Consider the following 18,890-nt stretch of genomic DNA (forward strand, 5'->3'; position numbering starts at 1 on the left):
ATTAGATAAAGTGCCGGTCATACAGGAAGCAACTAGAAGAACCCAAATCAGGTGACAAATCTCCCAGATTATGTGGTGAGCAGACCCTCACACACACAGGTTCACGTGCACATGAAGAAACTCGGCACCCGTCCCCAAGGTCTGTTCCCCGCACAGAAGAGGCGTGGGCAGGCATGCTATCTGCCGGTGTTCACACACGCACACACGCACATGCACGTCCACGTGTGATGCTCCGTGAAAAGAGACACGAGGAATCAGTGCCGTGCCGCTCCAGGCAGAGGAGCCGGGGTCAGGGTGGGTGGAGGGGGAACTCATTCTCCCTCCTACCCTGTCGCAATGCTTGAACTCGCTTCATACGTGCATTACAGTCTCAAAAAAAATGTGTTTAAGTAGGAATATAAAGGCAAAAAGTAAGCCCTCCCCAGCACTGACTCCCCTGGGACCCCCCTGATGGGGTGAGATGGCTGCTGGTCCCACCATGATGCTCTGTGTCCCACCCAGGATCAGCGCCCTCGGGGACCCCGGTGCCCAGAACTGTGCCTGGTTTGGGGAAAGAACATATGTTTATGGATAAATTAGGTCAGAGGGGCTCAATGAGCAGAGTAACGGGTGCCTCTCGGGCCCCTTGCCCCTGGGTGGGCACAGGGTAGGGGCCGGGGAGAGCTGCATGGGGGCCTGGGGCATCACCCACCTTGGCCAGGCCCGCCCGGTGGGCCCCCTGGGACTCGATGTAGGCCACATATTTGTTGAAGTCCTTAAACTCCTCCATCGTTGGGCGAAACGTCATGATTTTACAACTTGGATTCTGGGCCCCGTGATCCTCGGACCCCATGGCTGCAGCAGAGAGACGGCCACACCTGCAAGGGAGACAAGAGAGCGTCAGCACCTCCATCACTGCCACGGGCCGGTTCCCTTCTCCCCAGGAGGCACCCAAACTACCCGGCCCCAAGGACAGAGGCCAGGCAGCCGAGCAGGGCCAAGGGGAGAGCCTGGGGGCCACTTCATCACTCTCTCTGGCACAAAAGACCAAATGACTGCAATGAATTACTAACAGAGGTAGCCCGTTCTAAGAGCCCATGAGATGCTGGAGGCCAGAGCACACATTTCAAACAAGGGGCCTTGGAAATAAAACCTTTTCTTATCAGGGCCTCATCCAGATTCACTGGCATTGACCTCACAGCTGGAATCCAGAGGCAGAAGCACGGGAGGGGCTGGGAAGGTGAGTGAGGTCCTGTGTGTTTCACTAGCAGGGAACCCCTCCTCGGGCGGGGCCGCCACAAGCAGGGGAACAGTGTGTGGGTCCCTCCAGTACTGGCCCGGCTGCTGTCAGCGAACCCAGGCCCCAGTGACCACAGGCTGCCCAAGGCCGGGACCTGGAACCAGGAGAGCAGGAGGTCCGGCCAGAGAGGCTCGTTTCCCGCCGTGTTTCACCCTGGGCTATAACCACGCCTGGCCGACCCAGCACAGAGCGTGGCACGGAGCATGGCAGGGATCGGGCTCCTCTAGGGGACAAGGCTGCAGGCTGGAGAGGCCCCCGCCCGTACCAAGAGTTACGAGAGTTAGGGGGGCCCAGTGGGGTGGCTGGTGACCCACCCCAATGAGGAAGAGGCTTAGGGGACAGACTCTAGGGAAGGGTCCCTGCTGGGACAAGAGGAGACCAGACTCCCTCCAGGACTGGAAAGGGGTCAGAACCCAAGTGCACGCAGACCCAGAACTTGGAGGACAATTAACCAAGTCCACCTCCCCCCACCCCAAAGTGAGCTGGGGAGTGAGAAAGGCAGGAAGCCCACCAGTCCAGGAAGTAGAGAGTGGGGGGGGGGTCCATGTCGCCAAGACGCAGCCACTGGCTCCCCAAAGGCGCTCCCCCGGCGGGCGCTAGAGGGCAGCACGAGCCCGGGAATGGGAGCCGAGGCGGGCAGCTGCCTGGGACAGACCTGGAGGCCCAGGCGGATACCAGACCAGGTCCAGGTCCTGCCCTCAACCACCCCATGCCTGGGCGCACAGGGCAGCGGGCAGGCAGCTAAGGCCGCGCTCTGAAGGTCACACTCACGGCTGGACTGCTGGGGACCCCGGAGGTCCTGGCACACACGGGGTCACCACTGCATCCAGGCTGGGACCCCTGGGCCCCTCCACCCTGTGTGCACAGGAGCCTCTGTCGCTCCTCCTCGCAGGGCAGCCAAAGCTGCGGTCCACAGGGCAGGCCACAGGTGCCCGGGACCGTGTGACAACAGCTCTGAGGGGGATCACAGGGAACCACCGAGGTCACACGGGTTTATAAAGGGGAAGGGTCATCACAAACCCCCCTGCGGACCAGCAGGCACCAGAGGGCCCAGGCTGCGGCCAGGCTGACCAGCCCTCGGGATGGACCACCACGCCGTCCCCCCCCCCGCTCCCCACCCCACAGCCGGGGGCCCAGCGCCTGACTCCCCACCTGAGCCCCCAGAAGCCAGCGGCCCTCTCCCCTCCAGCCCAGACCCAGCCACACGGGGCTCACCCAGGGCCTCTGCTGTCCTGAGGGAGCTCAAGGCCCCGGGGGGACAGGCCCGACCCGATGATCTGGGAACATGGGTGTGGACCTGAGCTGGGCTAAGGGCTGTGAAGGGAGGCACAGGGGCGTAGGGAGGGAGGCCTCCCGGGGCAGGGACCCGGGACAGGACACAGCGGGGACAGGACAGATGACCGGCCGCAGCCATCGCTCGCCAGCCTTCCTCGTGCGCCTGCCACCCGAGCTGCCCAGTCCTGTCAACCCCACCTCCCCACCCGCCCAGATTCCCTGTACCCACCACCCCTGCCCGCACAGAGCAGCAGAGGGGGTCCGTGCCGCCCACCCGTCTTGCATGGCCATCAAACCCGTCCTCTGAGGCCTGCAGCCGGAACACGATCACCCGGGTCTCAGCTCCTCGTCCCAAGCCCCTGACGGCCGGGCAAAGGGCCAGAGGCCAGCTCCGCAGCCCACCACGGATGGTGCCCAGATTCGGAAGCGGCGGACACATCAGCGCTTAACAGCCCCGGCCCTGTTCTCCACGTTTTATGTGGGTGGTGTATCCACTCTGCACAGTTCACGAGGGGGCATCGCGCGTGCCTGGAAGCCCGGCTCTGCTGCGACCATGCCAGTCTCCCAACACATCGCCACCCGCTGTGGGTGATGGGCACCAGGACCACCTGCAACAGCAACTCTCCTCTTGGCCAGGCCGGTCCCAGCAGGGGAGGAGGACACAGGCTCCCCCTCAAGGCCAGCTGTGTCACCACGAGAGAGGCCCACCCTGCCACGGATGCTGCCGCCTGCCCTCCCACAAGGCACTGTTGGTGGGAAATGAGGTGGGGCAGGACACCCGTCTCCCCCCAAGACCAGCCTGTCCTGGGCAGACGGAGGGCAGCCCCGGAGTCCTGCCCACACGAGTTCTCTCGCCCATTAAACATAACCGCAGGAGCGCTTTTCCCTGGGGGGCAGGGGGAGCAAGCAGGTGATACGACAGCAGGTAGAGTTTCCTGCACTGCACCTGGCATGATATGCTTCTCCAGCCACCGCTGTCATCCAGATTCAGCTCAGCAGTGGATCATGTGCAGTTTTCTTTTTTTTTTTTTTTTGTCTTATTCATGCCGGTTGCAGTAAAGTTTTTAGTAGGTAAATATAAAGAAGAAAATTCAAATGGTTTATAATCCCAACACTCCATAACCCTTGACACGTTTTTTGAAGGAGGGCAAATAAAAATCAGACGTGCACATACTTTAAAAATAACAAAAGGAATGTGCTCTTAACCAGACAGTGCCACGCCCAAAATGCGAGGTTCTAACAACTTCATCGTAAAAAGACAAGCAGCACAATTAAAAAGTGGGCCAACGACTTGAATAGACATTTCTCCAAAGAGGAGACTCAAACGGCCAGTAAGCACATGAAAAGATGCTTGAGGTGATCAGCCATCAGAGGAATGCAAATCTAAACTAGAGTGACACACACCTCCCCCAACTGGGGTGGCTAGAGTGAAAAAGCAGATAACAACAAGTGTTGGTGAGAAACTGGAACCCTGACTCCCAGCTGGTGGGAACGTAAAAATGGGGCAGTCCCCCAAAAAGTTAAACATGGAACTGACCACACAAGCCAGCAACCCCACTCCTAGGTATACATCCAAGAGAAATGAAAACATATGTCCGCACAAAAACTTGTACACAAATGTTCACAGCAGCATGATCCCCAACAGCCAAAAGGTGGAAACAACCCAAGTGTCCATCAACAGATGACGGTACACAAACTGGTCCCTCCACACACGGGCACATCACTCAGCCATGAAAGGGAGAGAAGTACTGACACTCACTACAACATGGATGGACCCTGAGAACACGATGCTCAGCGAGAGAAGCCAGGCACAGAAGGCCACCGCAGGCTAAGAGGTCTGGGTTTCTTTATGGAGTGATGGGAATGTTCCAAAGTTGATTGTGGTAAAGGCTGCAGGACTCTGAATTCGCTAAAAAAAATCGTGTGCTGTAAGTGGGAGAACTGGTTGGCGGGTGGATTCTATCTCAATACAGCTGCTACCCCCAGAAAAGAAACAGAGATTAGGGTAGGGGAGAAGGAAAGAAGAAAGTTCTGCACTTGCCAAAAAAAAAAAATAATAAACAAAACCTCTGGCTGCCTGGCAGCGTGGGCGCCTGGAGCCTTCAACTCCTCAGCCCGCAGAAGGGCTCCCCCAGAGCCAAGCCCCCACCCCACGAGAGACGGAGGACACCCCGCAGCCCGGCCACGGAGGAGGCGTCTGCTGGGTTCCTTCTCTAACAGGAAGTGCGGCCTCCAGAGACACTTGGTGGGTCCCTGTCCCCGCCCCCGCCCCGGCCCAGCCCTTGAAGCCTCTAACAGGAAAGAGAGCGGCCCTTTCTTCCCACTCCTGATTCTGAGGCTGAGAGCAGGCATGCCTATAGGCTGCAACCACTGAATTTTACACATTCTAAATGGATGGAACTGTCTGCTTTGTGAATTACCTCTCAATAAAGCGATGATTTTTCTTAAGTTCTGTGTACGGGGAGACCCTGCACGCCTTGGCCTTCCTGGCCTGATGCTCGCCCAGCCCTCGCAGCTCGCCCAGCCCTCGCAGCCAGCCGCCTGGGACGGATAAGCGTGATCACGCATGGAGGGGCGGTTCCCCAGCTGTCCTGGACAGCTCCTCCTCACCCAGAGACAGGTGACAGGAGGGCTCCACCAGCTCTCTGGGTCCCAACAAATGAGTCCAGCCCAGAGAGGCCCTCCTGGGCTGCTGCACCGGCACCTCCCCCAGCGGCCTTCAAACTGGGGGACTCACGGGCTGGGCTATGGGGGACACTCTGGCCACCCCCGTGGAGGCTACCACCCGACCTGTGCTGCAGCACGGTGACCAGGTGGGGGGGTCGTTCCCGCCCCAACCTGACAGCTGCTCCTCCTGGGGGCAGAAGCCTCTCCAGATCTGGACTCCGGCCTTGGGCTGATGCCCCCCCGCCAGGAGCCCGACAGAGCAGGGTGCGCTGAGCCTGCGAGCCTCGGGGGGGTGGTGAGAGACACCTCAAGGCGTGGGTCTCCCACAGCCGGGTGCACTCTGTCTGTCCGTCCATGAGCCAGAATTCAGAAATAAGATGACTGGTAAGGGACGCCATTTCCCCAACAGGCAGCCACATCCTCCTGGCTGAGGGGCTCTGGGGACTAAGGGTTTCTGAGGTCCAATGGCAGATGTTTTCCAGAAACTGGATGGCTGGAATCTGCAACTCTGGGGTTTTGACAAGAATACAGTATTCAATATGCAGGAAGGTGCGTCCTCTGAAAAGAATGTCACCCTACTAAAAGCTTTACTCTGAGGGGTGCACTGTTTTTGAAAAGGATTCGGGGGCTCTCTGAGCACAAAGTGCCCCCAGTTCTTCTCTGCGGGGCCTGTGCCCCAGCCCCGGGGGCGTCTCTCCCCCAGCTCTTTCCTCCTGGGCCCTCCCCTCCACCTGCCATCAGGTGAAGCCCCAAGCCTCCCCGTGACTCCCAGCCAGCCCCGGGCCCTGCTCCCATCTCAGCCCAGTTCCTGCCACCACAGCCCAGTTCCCAACAGGAGACGATGACTGAGGGGCCCCTGAGCGGGCTCAGGCCCCAGGAGGAGCCAGCACCCCTCCACCAAGACTCAAGAGGAAACCCACCGTGAAGGCAGCACGGGAGGCCCCCAGCCCCTGTCCCCGGCCCCCGGGTGTGGGCCTGGCACTCCATCCCCGTGTCCCAAGAGCAGCTCATCAGGTGCCCTCATACAGGGAAAAGCTTGGCGGTAGAACGTCCTCCACTTCATCCTTCTCTGCTGGGAGCACCCCCTACGCCCCAGGTTCCCTGCAAGCTGGGCATGCTCCCTGATCACACAGAGCCTGAAGCCCAGGGGGCGCTAGGGGCAACTAGTGCTGCCCTACCGTACCCGCCAGCCCCAGTGTCAGAGAACCCTTTGTCCCCCCTGCCCCCTGGCCTGTGGAGCCAGATCGGCGTTGGGGGGGGGGGGGGTGTCATCGTGCTGGCCCCACGGAGCAGGAGAGCCCGGGCCGGGGGCGGAGCACAGGCTCCAGGAGCAGCCCGCGAAGGACGCAAGGATGCCAGCCTTGATCTGGCTCTACCCCATGGAACTGGCTGGACTGAAACAGCCACAGTGACGAGAGGGACAAAGCAGGCAGAGAGCCCAGAGCCAGGAAGGCGGGAGGCCAAGGTCAGAAGGGCCAACTGAGAAATGTGAGGACAAGAGATGTGAGGAAGGCAGCTTGGCCAGACGGGGCTGTGTGGGCACGGGGGGGAGTGGATGGGTAGCCCCGCGCACAAGGCCAGGACCATGCTAACATTTATCTGAGCAACGCCAACTCCGAAAGGCACAAAGGAAGAATCGCCCGCAGCCCTGCACGTTAGTTCCCTACTGCTGCCGAACGAATCTCCACAAACCTAGTGGCTGAAACAGCACAACTTTATCTCCGGGTTCTGGAGGCCAGGAGTCCCTCCCGGATCTCAAGTGGGCTGTGCTCTTTCTGGAGGTTTCCTGCCTTTTCCAGCTTCTAGAGGCACCGCATCCCTGGCTCGAGGCCCCTTCCTGCATACTCACAGCATCTCCGGTCTCTCTCTGCCTCTCTTCTCTGACCACTGCTTCCATCACCACATCCCCTTCTCTGACTCTGACTCCCCTGCCTCCCTCTTAGAAGGACCCCTGTGATGACATTGGACCGCCAGGGTGACATTGGCGGTCCAATGTCATCCAATGTCAATGACTCTGACTCCCCTGCCTCCCTCTTAGAAGGACCCCTGTGATGACATTGGACCGCCAGGGTGACATTGGCTAATCCAGGGTGAGCACCCATCTCCAGATCTTTAACTTCATCCAGGCTGCAGAGTCCCTCTCATGTCAGGGAGCATCTTCACAGGTTCCACAATTAGGGTGTGGGCACCTCAAGGAGCGCTATTCCCTCTGCCTCAAAAGCCACGTGAAAAATCCATCACACAAAGAGATAAGTAACAGTCACCATGCCCCTCCCACAGGGGACCGCTGCTGTGAGATGCGTCCTGGAAAGACAAGCACATCTGCCTAGTCGCTCAGACAAAAGCACAGTTTCGAGAAGAGGACGAAGGGGACCAAGCGATACCCACTGGGCTGCAACATGACCCCCACGTCCTCCCCACGACTCAGACATGCATAGCGCTCCAGAGCACAGAGCCTGGAGCCACCCTCTGGCTGCAGAGCTGACTCATGGGCACAGCCAGAGGCCCCAGTGATGCTGAAGGAGCCCTTTCTGGCCGCTCGCGCCCCAGACAACCTTGGCCTGCATCTTCACGTTGGTGCCAATGCTCACACCTCGTCAGCCCCCAAGACACTCGGCCGAGCTGTGGGGAGGAGCCAGGAGGTGTGAACCACAAGCTGGGTTGCATGATGGCCTGGGGAGCCCCCGGGAGCCCCATCCCCAGGAGGCCTGGGCATGGGAAGGGCAGGCCCTGGGAATCCCCAGGGGCCCGGCTCGGCCCAATCCCCCCACACTGCCAGAGCCCCTTCACTAATCCCAGAGCAAGTGTGCGACACCTGGGGACCACGACGATCAGGGCCACACTTTTGGAAGATGCCGCAGGGCCAACAGCGCTGGCCACGGAAGCCTCAAGAAGCCACATGGGGCAAAGTCCCATGAATATCGTGGTCTGAGTCACAACCTCGCGTGACTCTAAAATGACAGTGTCCTGGTTCAACACCCAATCCTTCCACCTAGGTACCCCCCAAACTACAGACAGAGAATGAATGAATAAATAGCAACTTGTCCCCCGTGGTCGGGGGCCTTGCTCAAAACAGATGGAGGCAAACGAGGAACATTTATCATGCCTCTCCTCCTAAAAACCGGCGCTGAGGCCACCTTCTTCTCTTGATCTTTAGTATACCTTTGAACTTTAAAGAAAAAAGCTCTTTCTGTCACAACCCTCCCGGAGGAAGTGCCCACGGCGGGGCCGCCCACAGCCCATGACAGGGGCATCTTTTATTAGCCCGGAGACGTCACCTGTCTGTGCTCACAGATGCAAAACTGGGTGCTTTTTTCACACACACAAAAAAAAAGGCAGGAAAAAGCTACCAGACCTGAAAAAACAGGCCAAGCAATATGTTGAGGAGGAAGAAATCTTTACAATGAAGTAAATGAGCGAAAAAGCAAAGAGCCAGGAGGGCTCGGGGCAGGAAGAAGGCTGGGTGAGAAGCCCACCCACGGCCTGGGGCGGCCTGCACTCTCCCTCCCGCGTGGAGCTATTCTGCTTGGAACTGAACCCGCATGTCTCCAGCTCAGATCCTGCTCCTAACGAGACAGGGTGGAGCGGGACCTGCTGGGAGAGGCTTCTTCACACTCACAGGAACCCAACCACGGGGGCCAGGAGCATGAAAGGCGAAGCATGGAGCCACCATCTGACCCAGCCATCCCACCCCTAGGTGTCGTCCACCAAGACACCTGAACGTTCACGGCAGCGTCATTCATAAAACCCCAAAAGCAGAGACAACACGACTGCCCATCTACGGATGACAGATACACCAAATGTGGTCCCTCCACACACGGGCACATCACTCAGCCATGAAAAGGAGAGAGGCACTGACACTCACTGCAACGTGGATGGAGCCTGAGAACACAATGCTCGGTGAGAGAAGCCAGACGGAGGAGGACACACAGCGTGTGATTCCAATGATGGGAAACGTCCAGAACAGGCCGATCCACAGACACAGAGAGTGGATTCCTGGTTGTCAGGGCCTGAGGGAGGGAGAGGGAGTGCCTGCTGAATGTACAGTGGTTCTGGGGAGTTGATAACGGTGTTCTGGAGTTAGACGGAGTTAGATGGTGGGGTGGCGGCACAGCTCTGTGAACGTACTAAAAACCACTAAATTGCATGCTTTATTTTAATTAATTAATTAGTCCACTCCATTGTGTGGCTTGTGAGATCTTAGTTCCCTGACCAGGGATTGAACCTGTGCCCATGGCAGTGAAAGTGCGGAGTCCTAACCACTGGACCGCCAGGGAATTCCCTGAATTGTATACTTGGAGGTGTGACCATTATGGCATGTAATTACATCTCTATAAAACTTAATTTTTTTGAAGTCCAAGGCAGCCTGTTTGGCACCTGCCAGACCGCAGTCAACCTGTCCCATCTGTCACGAGCACCCTGATCTCCGCGAACGCCCGAGGCCTTTTGGGGAAGGTGCCCGTGGCCTCACTCATTTCCGCCTCCCACTCTTCCCCCAGCCCAGAACATTCTCACGCCTTTCAGGGCTGGTGCTCAGTCTCTCCAGCTATAAAATGGGTTGACAGAGGGAGATGACTAGCATCCTTGTGAGGGATTACTAAAAAGTTAACCGCACAGGGCGAGCTACGTACGCAGAGTGTGTCGTGCAGATGGGGATACAGAGAGGATAACCGAGTTTCAGGGACTTGACGGTCTTGTAAGAAAGCATAAGCTTTAAGGGTAAAGCAACGCTTTGGGACACACAGTCAGAACTGACCATTTCTAAACCAGTCGACGAGGACCTGGTCCACCCAGCCCCAGACAGTGACAAGCTGGCAGGGACTGGGGACGGCCCACCTTCTCTGTGCAGGACCACACGGTAAACATTTGCAGCTTTGCAGGCACGCGGCCTCTGTCACAAGCACGCAATTCCACCACCGTGAGGAGGAAGGCGCAAGAGAACAGAAGCAGCTGTGCGCCGATAAGGCTTTATTTACAAGAACACACAATAGGCCGAGTGGGCCGAGTGGTCCTCGGGCCGCAGTTTGCCGGCCCTGGACCCAGATGCCTGAAATCTCCCCTTTAAGGAACAAACCCTGCACTCCACCGCTTGTAAAGGGGAACCTGAGCTCCACGGCCCAATTCCTGGGTTTCTAAATCATGGCAGAACAGACAAGGCCACGTTCTAGTCCACACTGAGCCCTCATTAGCCACGTGGCCTTGGGAGGAGGCTTTGCCCAAGGTCAACACTGAACACAAGCCCTTCTCACTCAGCCAGCTCTCCTCGCTGTGGCCAGGGCACGGGAACTGCTTGTCCCATGCTGAGTGCCCCTCCACCTGGGTGCCCCTGCCCGTGGGTGCCAGCCATGAGGGGCTCAGGCTGCTCCCTGTTTTCTTACCAGTGACCCCCCCTTGGGCCACCTCCAGAGGCCACCTCTGTGAACCCTCTGTCCCTGCTTAATTAGAAAAGTCCAGGAGAAGGGGGACACCCTGGAGCTGAAACCCAGAAGCAGCTGGGTCATGGGATCCTTTTCAAAGCATTGAAAAATAATCCTCCAGGGTTTCCCTTGTGACACAGTGGTTAAGAACCCGCCTGCCAATGCAGGGGACACGGGTTCAAACCCTGGTCCGGGAAGATCTCACATGCCACGGAGCAACTAAGCCCGTGAGCCACAACTACTGGAGCCCACGAGCCACAACTACTGAAGCCCACACACCTACAGCCCGTGCTCCGCAACAAGAAGCCACCGCAGTGAGAAGCCCACGCACCGCAACGAAGAGTAGGCCCCGCTCGCCTCAACTAGAGAAAGCCTGCACGCAGCAACGAAGACCCAATGCAACCAAAAATAATTAACTAATTAATTTTTAAAAATAATAATAATAATCCTCCATTTTTGAAGACCCTCCCCTCTCCCTGTGACTGGTCATCATCTCCCACAGGGTGTGAGGTGGGGTGAACATGCCCCCTGGGGTGAACACCACTTCTGAAGCCAGAAGTGGTGTCCTGCCCAGGGACACGACACAGATAGGGCAGCTCATCCTGGGCCATCCTGGAGTCCCCCCAAACCCACTATGGTTCTCAGGGCTTCTAGAAGTAAGGGATAGGTGTTCAGATGCTGAGGGGCCAGAGTGCAGACGCGGAGAGAAGGCACATCCAGCACAGCCACGCTGAGGGGTCCAGGCTCCTCTAGGGGCATCTGGCCCCTGGACACCCCAGGAGCTCAGAACCAAACAGGGCCGCCTTCTCCACCAGCAGCCCTGGGGCCGGGGGCCCGCATACTTACTGCAAGGTTCCTGGTACACAGTGGGGAGTGAGGCTGCAGGGAGATGGTCCAATAACCGGCTTCTGTTAGGGTTTCTGTCAGGTTCCAGCAATAGCGATGGTTCCTAAAATGTGCAAAACAAAAGCACAATTAACTAAAACGATGGCCTGATTAAGTCTTAACTCCAAATTACATTCCTAGCAGCAGCGTGCAGCCCAGGGATGCCTGCCTCTGTTGCGATGTTTCCAAGAACATGAAAATCCACAACCATGAGCACCCGCCCCACTAAAGGCTTCCAGCGATGGCCCATTTTAAGCTCTCAGCTCCTAAACATCGGTAGCTGAGGAAGCAAGAGCCTCCAAACACAATCAAATCAGACCAATGATGCTTCTGGAAACCTTAAGGTACAGGCACTCCTGGGAGGTTTACAGGAAGTTCTGCCTCTTCCGAACGCCCCTGCAGGCAGGGAAGGTGCCCCTCCAAGGAGGACAGTCGGACAGGAACTGCCGCCTGGTGACCGCCATCTACACTCCCGGGGGGCAGAGAGCACAGGGCAGAGCGTGGCAGGCGCCGTGCAGCTGAGACCCCACGGGGGGCAGGGTCCCCACCACGGCATTCACAGCCAGGCTCAGGGTCACTTGCTGAATGGACACAGGACAAGACTCTAAACGTGGGGTGTGGCCCCAGGGCCTCTGACAATCTGGGCTCCAGCTGCCCCGACTCACTGGGCTCCCCGCCCCTACCTCCCGCACACCTGAGCTGAGCTGACGGCTCGGCGTCTGCCGGACCCTCCCTGCCCCTGTGCCTTTGCACATGCTGCCTAAAGCTGGACTAGCTGCTGGGGGCGGACCTGGCTGCAGGGCAGCTCAGCCAGGGTGCCCTGGGGGTGTGGAACTTGGTCCTGCACACCTTCCCTAACTCACCAGGAGCTCTAAATAGCACGAGTCCCAAAAACAGGCAACGTGTGCTGACCTTTTCTACCTTTTTTTTTAATCAGGTTTTTAAAATTACTGGGCACAACCCACTACGTTGATTTCACTGTCTTCTAACAGGTGCCAGCCCCCGGGGCTGAAAGGCCACACTGAGCTGTGGAATGACTGGCCCTCGGGCATTCGCCTCTTCCTCTGGACCAGCTAAGCCGCCCAGGGCCACATGTAGTCCCAAGGGCTCCTCGGCCGCTGCCACCTGCCCTGCTCCGCAGCCCCGCCAGCCCCTGACAGCGACGAGAGCAGAAGTCTGGGGGTTCAATTAATCTGGCATGTCTCCACATGGCTGCGGCTGGTGGAACAATGGCCCCCAAGGATGTCCCCATCCTAATCCCCGGGAGCTGTGACTATGCTCTCCTTGGTGACAAAAGACTGCAGATGGGATGAAGTTAAGGATGGTTTTTTTTACATCTTTTTTCTTCTTTTTTTTGGTCGCGCCGCACGTGGGATCTTAGCTTCCCGACCAGGGATCAAACCCGGCCCCCTGCATTGGAAGTGCGGAGTCTTATCCGCTGGACCGCTGGGAAGTCCAAGTTAAGGATCTCGAGATGGAAGATGATCCTGCGTTATCAGGGGGCCCAGTGTCATCCCCAGAGTCCTTCTAAGAGGGAGGCGAGAGGGTGAGAGTCAGAGAAGAACTGATGACAGAGGCAGAGGTCAGAGCGATGTGCTCTGAAGACGGAGGAGGGGCCACCAGCCGAGGGTGCGGCGCCTCTAGAAGCCGGAAATGGCGAAGAACCGATTCTTCCCTGGCACCTCCAGAGGATCAGTCAGCCCTGCCCACACCTTGATCCTAGCCCAGTGAGACCCATGTCGGACTTCTGGCGGCCAGGGCGGTGAGATGATAAACGCGCATTGTTTTAAGTCACTGAGTCTGTGGTCGTTTGTTACAGCAGCAAAGGGAGACTGATCCGGCGGCTTCCACGTACATCACCCGATGACAGAGGAGAAGGACCTTCTCACCCCCACTGCCCACAGGCCTCCCTGCTGAGAATAGCTGGCCTGACTTTCACTCACATCTGATGGGGTCATGTGTCTCCCTGGTCACTTGTCACTACCTCTTTGCATACTGTCTCCCCAGGTGGACGATGGGTCACCCCACGCACAGCACGTGGGCTGCAAGGCAAAGGCCACCCGAGCCTGTGGTCCTCGGCTGGACAGACCCCAGTCTGCTGCTGCCCATGGCTGCGGGGTCCTCCTGCCCTCGTGCTCTGGGGGATGACAGCACTGACCCCAAAATAGGAGGCTGGAAGCTCTGGGGTTGAGGTTAAGGCTCAGCCCTCAGGTCACAGCCAAGGCAAGGCCTCTGTCCACCCTGACCTATGTCCACGCGGGGCTAGGTTCACCCGCCTCCCCTGCTCCCACAAGGACTGAGGGCTCCCCATAGCCAGCCTGTCACCACCCTGGAGGCCCTGAGACACCAGGGGCCTGGCCACAGCCCACTTGGCACAGGGCAGCCAGGGCTGAGGCATCAGGGGGCCCTTAAGTGTGGGCTGGGCACAGTGACTTCCTTTCAAGAGGGACAGTATGGAAAGGGGGGGAGGTGTGACCTTCCAGTGGAGACACCTGAGCAGCACGACCTCAGCCAGGGGACCGAGGTCAACACCAGCAGTGATGAGTCACGTTGCCGGCAGCCACCCCGAGATGAAGGATGAGACGGCCCTTCACAGGTGGTCCTCCTCCCAGCACCCAGCGCCCCAGTGTAACCGTGAGAAAAACAGCAGACAAGTTCCTACTGAGGGAGATTCTACAAAATCTCTGGCCACAGTCCTCCTCAGACCCGTCAAGGGCATCGAGAACACGGAAAGTCTGAGGAACCGTCACAGCCCAGAGGAGCCCGAGGAGACGAGACACCTGAATGTCACGGGGGTCCCAGATGGGGTCCTGGGACAGAAGAGGACAACAGGGGCAAACAAGGCAAACAGAATGAAGCAGGACCCTAGTCAACGAGAATGTACTCATAAGGTTCACTGATTGCAACAAACGAATCCGCCTCATGTAAAACGGAATAACGGGAGACTGGGTGTCGGGGTCAGGGTGGTAGGGAACTCTCCCTAGAGCTCTCAATTTCTCTATAAATCTACAACTGTTTAAACGATAAAGTCTATGTAATTTTTGAAAGGAAAACAAAACAGAAAGGCCCTGGTGCCTCCTGCTGCCCAGGCTGGCAGGGCTGGGCCGCTGGCCTGGTAGCGGTTCCTGGGAAAGCCAGGCGCCGAGAAGAGAACTCGGGGTGGGCAGGGGGCGTCCGGCTGCACTGAGGGGACAGACTGAGTGGCGACCCGAGGCCTCAGACAGCACCACCCCAAAGAGGCACACTCTGACCATTTCTCCTTTAAAAAGGCGCCGTCTGACAGTCGGATGATGTCGCTCTTCCGAGGTGCCCGCCCCGCAGACGCTGATGGCTCCTCCACCCTCTGCAAAAGGCAGGCAGGTGGGCCGGGAAGAAGCAGCAGGAACAGGGGGAAGAGCCAGCTGTCTCCACACGCTGAGGCACCAGGAACTGCCACCGGCTGCTGGCACCTGTGGGACCCCACAGGCCTGGCCTCCCCACCCCGGGCAGGGGTAGCTGGGCCCCTGGTCCTATCAGCTCTGGGCCACCTAGGGCTAGCCCTCGGGATGGGTCCACCCACACCACCCACGGTGGCCCGGGAGCTGGGCCCGGGGTCCGAGAGGCAGAGAGCTGACAGGCAGCTTCTGCCCACAAAGGCAGGGAGCCCTCCTCGCCTGTGTGTGTTATCTGATCCAGGAGGGCTCAGCGCCCAACTCGGCCTGCTCCCCGCTGCTCCCAAGGTGAGCTGGAGCCCCTCGTGGGAGCAGGGAGGGTGGAAATACTCATAGAAGATGGGGACTCCCAGGAGGACGTGAGTGCAGTGAAGGGGCACCGGACGACCAAAGCGAGGACAGCGAGGCCAACAAGTGGAAGTGACAGGCCCGACTATAAACCCACAGAGTGCCATAAACACACGCCGGCCCTCACTGGTGTGAGAGTCAAAATGTAACGGAAGTGGGGGAGAAGGGATAGCTCTCTTCCACAAAAAATTCTAGATCATAATGCAGACGGAGTGAAGGCAACATAAATGCGCCGTGAGATCTGTACGGTAATCCCTGCTGCAGGCAAGATCCACCGCAGACGCTGAAACTGACAGGCAAATGTTTATGAGAAGCAGGTGTGCTGTCACGAGGTCCCAGAGGAAGAACCTGCAACCTTCCGGCAGAGGCTCCAAGCAGGTGCCACCTTAACCGAGGGGTGAAGGTTGACCCCACAGGCAAAGAGACACATCAGCACATCGCCCTGGGGCAGCCTCCCTCAAATGCATAGCCTTCGTGTCACCATGAGAAACAAAGCCAAGGAGAGGGACGCTACAAAATCCCCCGCCAGTGCTCTCCGGAAGTGTCAAGGTCGCGACACACAAGGAAAGACTGAGACACAGCCCCAGTCCGGAAGAGCCTAAGGAGCCTGACGCCTGCACCGCGTGGTCCCGGGTTGGGTCCTGGGCAGAAAAGGGGCTGAGAGGGACAACCAGTGGGATCCTAATAAAATCTGCTGTTATTACTTCAGGTCATCCTTCCGCAGTTACGTTAGGCGTTAGTATCAGGGCAACGTGGCTGGAAGGTACGAGAACTCTTTGTACTGTCTCGGCAACATTTCAATGCCTCTTAAATTATTTCAAAATAAAATATCGAAAGCAAAAAAAAAAACTAAAACAAAAAAAACACAACAACCTCTATCTCCGTCCTCTGAAGTTCACTGCACAGCAGGTTTTAGCTGGAAGAAGAGAGTCTGGCTGTAAAAAGATCCAAACCGATAAGAAAAGAGAAAGCAAGTTGACGCCAGCCTGCAATCCAGTTTCAGGACTGATTAAAGACCCAACCTGCCGAACGCAAGTTTCAGATGCTTCCTGTTTGAGAGACCTGAAGAGCTGACATTTTCATCAGTCTTTACAGACTTGGAAAAGAGCCTCTTGTTTACAAATATCTCACCAAATCCTCTGTATCCTCACAGACAACAAAATCCAACTGCGGAAGTGGCGATGGCTCAGCTAGGGAGGTGGCGGGCACCCTGGGCTGTCTGGATCCCAACCCCAGGAAGCCTCTGATCTCATCTCCTGGAAATGTAAGAACCATATCATTTTTCTTTAATGTCCGCCCCAGAGACTAGATATAAAATAACTCGGGGTGACAAAGCTACAGTGATCAAGCCAATGTGGTCCTGGCCTCAGGATGTACACAGAGCTCAATGGATGAGAGAGGGCAGTCCAGAAATAAACCTGCACATTTAAAGTTAGCTGGTTTTCAGTGAGGTTGCCAAGACGGTCCGAGGGGTAAAGAGCAGTCTTTACCACAGTGGTGCTGGCACAACTGGATGTCCACGTGCAAAAGAAAGAAGCTGGACCCCTACCTCACACCAGACAGAAATTAACTCAAAATTAACTCACATACCTAAACGTTAGAGCTAAACCTCTAAAACTCCTAGAAGAAAACACACGAATTAATCTTTGTGACCTGGGATTAGGCAACGGTTTCTAGATACAACACCAAAAGAACGAGTGACAAAAGAAAAAATAAATAAACTGACTTTGTGCTTCGAAGGACATAATCAACAAAGTAAAGACGACCCACAGGATAGGTGAAGATATCTGCAAACCTTAGATCTCAAAAGGGACTTGTATCCGGAATAGATAAAGAACTCTTATGGGTCAACAACAACAAAGACAACCTAATTCACAAGTGGGTAAAGGAACTGAATGGACACCTCCCTGCAGGAGATATACAAACAGCCAGCAAGCACCTGAGAAGACGCTCAACGTTACAGCAATGGAGTGAGGGACAAAAAGAGGCTAAACCCCAGAGAGGGGGCCTCCCAAGCCCGCTCCCCAGTAGCAGAGCCTCACACACAGTTCTGTGATCACATTTCCCATGGTACATCCTACTCCATTCTCTGGAGACCATGGCGGGGCTGCAGAGACCAGCACAGATGCCCCCGAGGGGTCCCAGCCGGCCTTGTGACCTGGGGCAAGTTCCTAACCTCTGCACCTCGGTTTCTTCATCTGTCAAGTGGGGGTCACCGTGCCCTACTGTGGGGTTGCAGGAGGTTAAACAAGGCCACAGACAAAAGCACCGGAAGGAGACCCTGGCACACAGTAAACCCTCGTATATGGCAGCTGTCATGGGCTTTGTCATTTAAGAGCTTCACTCGGGCAAGGAAGGCAGATCTGGTGACATGCCCCCAGTGGCCACCCAGGACTGCTCCCAAGGGCAGTCTGGCAATGTCTCTTTTTAAAAAAATACCCGCCTTCTTCCACCGGCTGTTCTTAGGCCTTTATGCTCTGGACACACAGCCCACCTGTCCACCCCAACTCCTCTGCAGGACCTACCTCTGCAGGGTCGGGAGCACCGGGATGGGAAGGTTCCAGCTGGATCTTGAGAACCTGAGATGCCTGGAAGCGATCAACCATGACCTGCGGGGCACACTTCGGATCAACCATGTCCTGCGGGGCACACTTCGGATCAACCATGTCCTGCGAGGCACACCTAGCACACTGGAAAGGAAAGCGTGTGCATGTGTCTTTCTAGAGCCTGACCTCCTTCAGGGGCTGGGAGAATCACAGATCAGGGAGTGGGGGGAGACAAGGGTGGCACCTCAAAGCACTGGGTAAGGGTGGAATTGAATCAATGAGGAAACGTCAAAAATCCAACTGAAAAGTGGGTGAAAAGCATAAACAGGCTATTCACAGAAAAGATATCAAACTGGCTTTTAACACATGAAATGATGCTCGACCTCACTCCTAATTTCAGAAATGCTCACTGAAACTACACTGAGACCCCGGGACCACCCTGGTGGCGCAGTGGTTAAGAATCCGTCTGTCAATGCAGGGGACACGGGTTCGAGCCCTGGTCCAGGAAGATCCCACATGCCGCGAACAACTAAGCCCGTGTGCCACAACGACTGAGCCTGTGCTCTAGAGCCCACGAGCCACAACTACTGAGCCTGCGTGCCACAACTACTGAAGCCCGCGCGCCTAGAGCCCATGCTCTGCAACAAGAGAGGCCACCAAAATGAGAAGCCCGTGCACCGCAACAAAGAGTAGCCCCCGCTCGCCACAACTAGAGACAGCCTGCGCACAGCAACGAAGACCCAATGCAGCCAAAAATAAATTTTAAATAAATAAAAGTAACTACACTGAGACCCCATCTCTCATGGCTCAGATCAGCAAGTACGTTTCCACTAGAACAGCACACCCTGCTAGTGAGCCTGTGGGACCAGACCCTCTCGGTGCTAGTGAGAGTAAACCCATCCGCCACCCCAGGAGGGAACGTGCCAGAAGCTATCACACATCTTGGCACTTATCTTTTGAGCCAGCAATCCCACTTCTAGAAATCGACCCTGAAGATACTCGTCCAAGAATATGAAGATACCTCTACACCAGGGCATTCACT

General features: G+C 56.9%; 1 protein-coding gene across 6 annotated transcripts in view; it reads right to left on the reverse strand.

Annotated features, from left to right (window-relative positions):
• Positions 1 to 17,961, reverse strand: part of KDM4B (lysine demethylase 4B) — a 111,646-nt gene extending 93,685 nt beyond the window's left edge. Inside the window, exons 1-4 of one of the 6 annotated variants that reach the window (XM_067734082.1) lie at positions 17,828 to 17,952; positions 11,485 to 11,587; positions 9,087 to 9,231; positions 692 to 857 (exon numbers count right to left, since the gene is read on the reverse strand). In XM_067734082.1, coding sequence (XP_067590183.1) covers positions 692 to 857; positions 9,087 to 9,231; positions 11,485 to 11,587; positions 17,828 to 17,938 — 525 coding nt within the window. In that variant the 5' untranslated portion in view covers positions 17,939 to 17,952. Of the gene's footprint in view, positions 1 to 691; positions 858 to 9,086; positions 9,232 to 11,484; positions 11,588 to 17,827 lie in introns of all 6 variants that reach the window. The other 5 variants (XM_067734087.1, XM_067734083.1, XM_067734084.1 and 2 more) reach the window with 5 other exon arrangements.
• Between the last annotated feature and the right edge of the window lie 929 nt (positions 17,962 to 18,890).

This window comes from Pseudorca crassidens, chromosome 3, assembly GCF_039906515.1.
Source record: "Pseudorca crassidens isolate mPseCra1 chromosome 3, mPseCra1.hap1, whole genome shotgun sequence".
NCBI lineage: Eukaryota > Metazoa > Chordata > Mammalia > Artiodactyla > Delphinidae > Pseudorca > Pseudorca crassidens.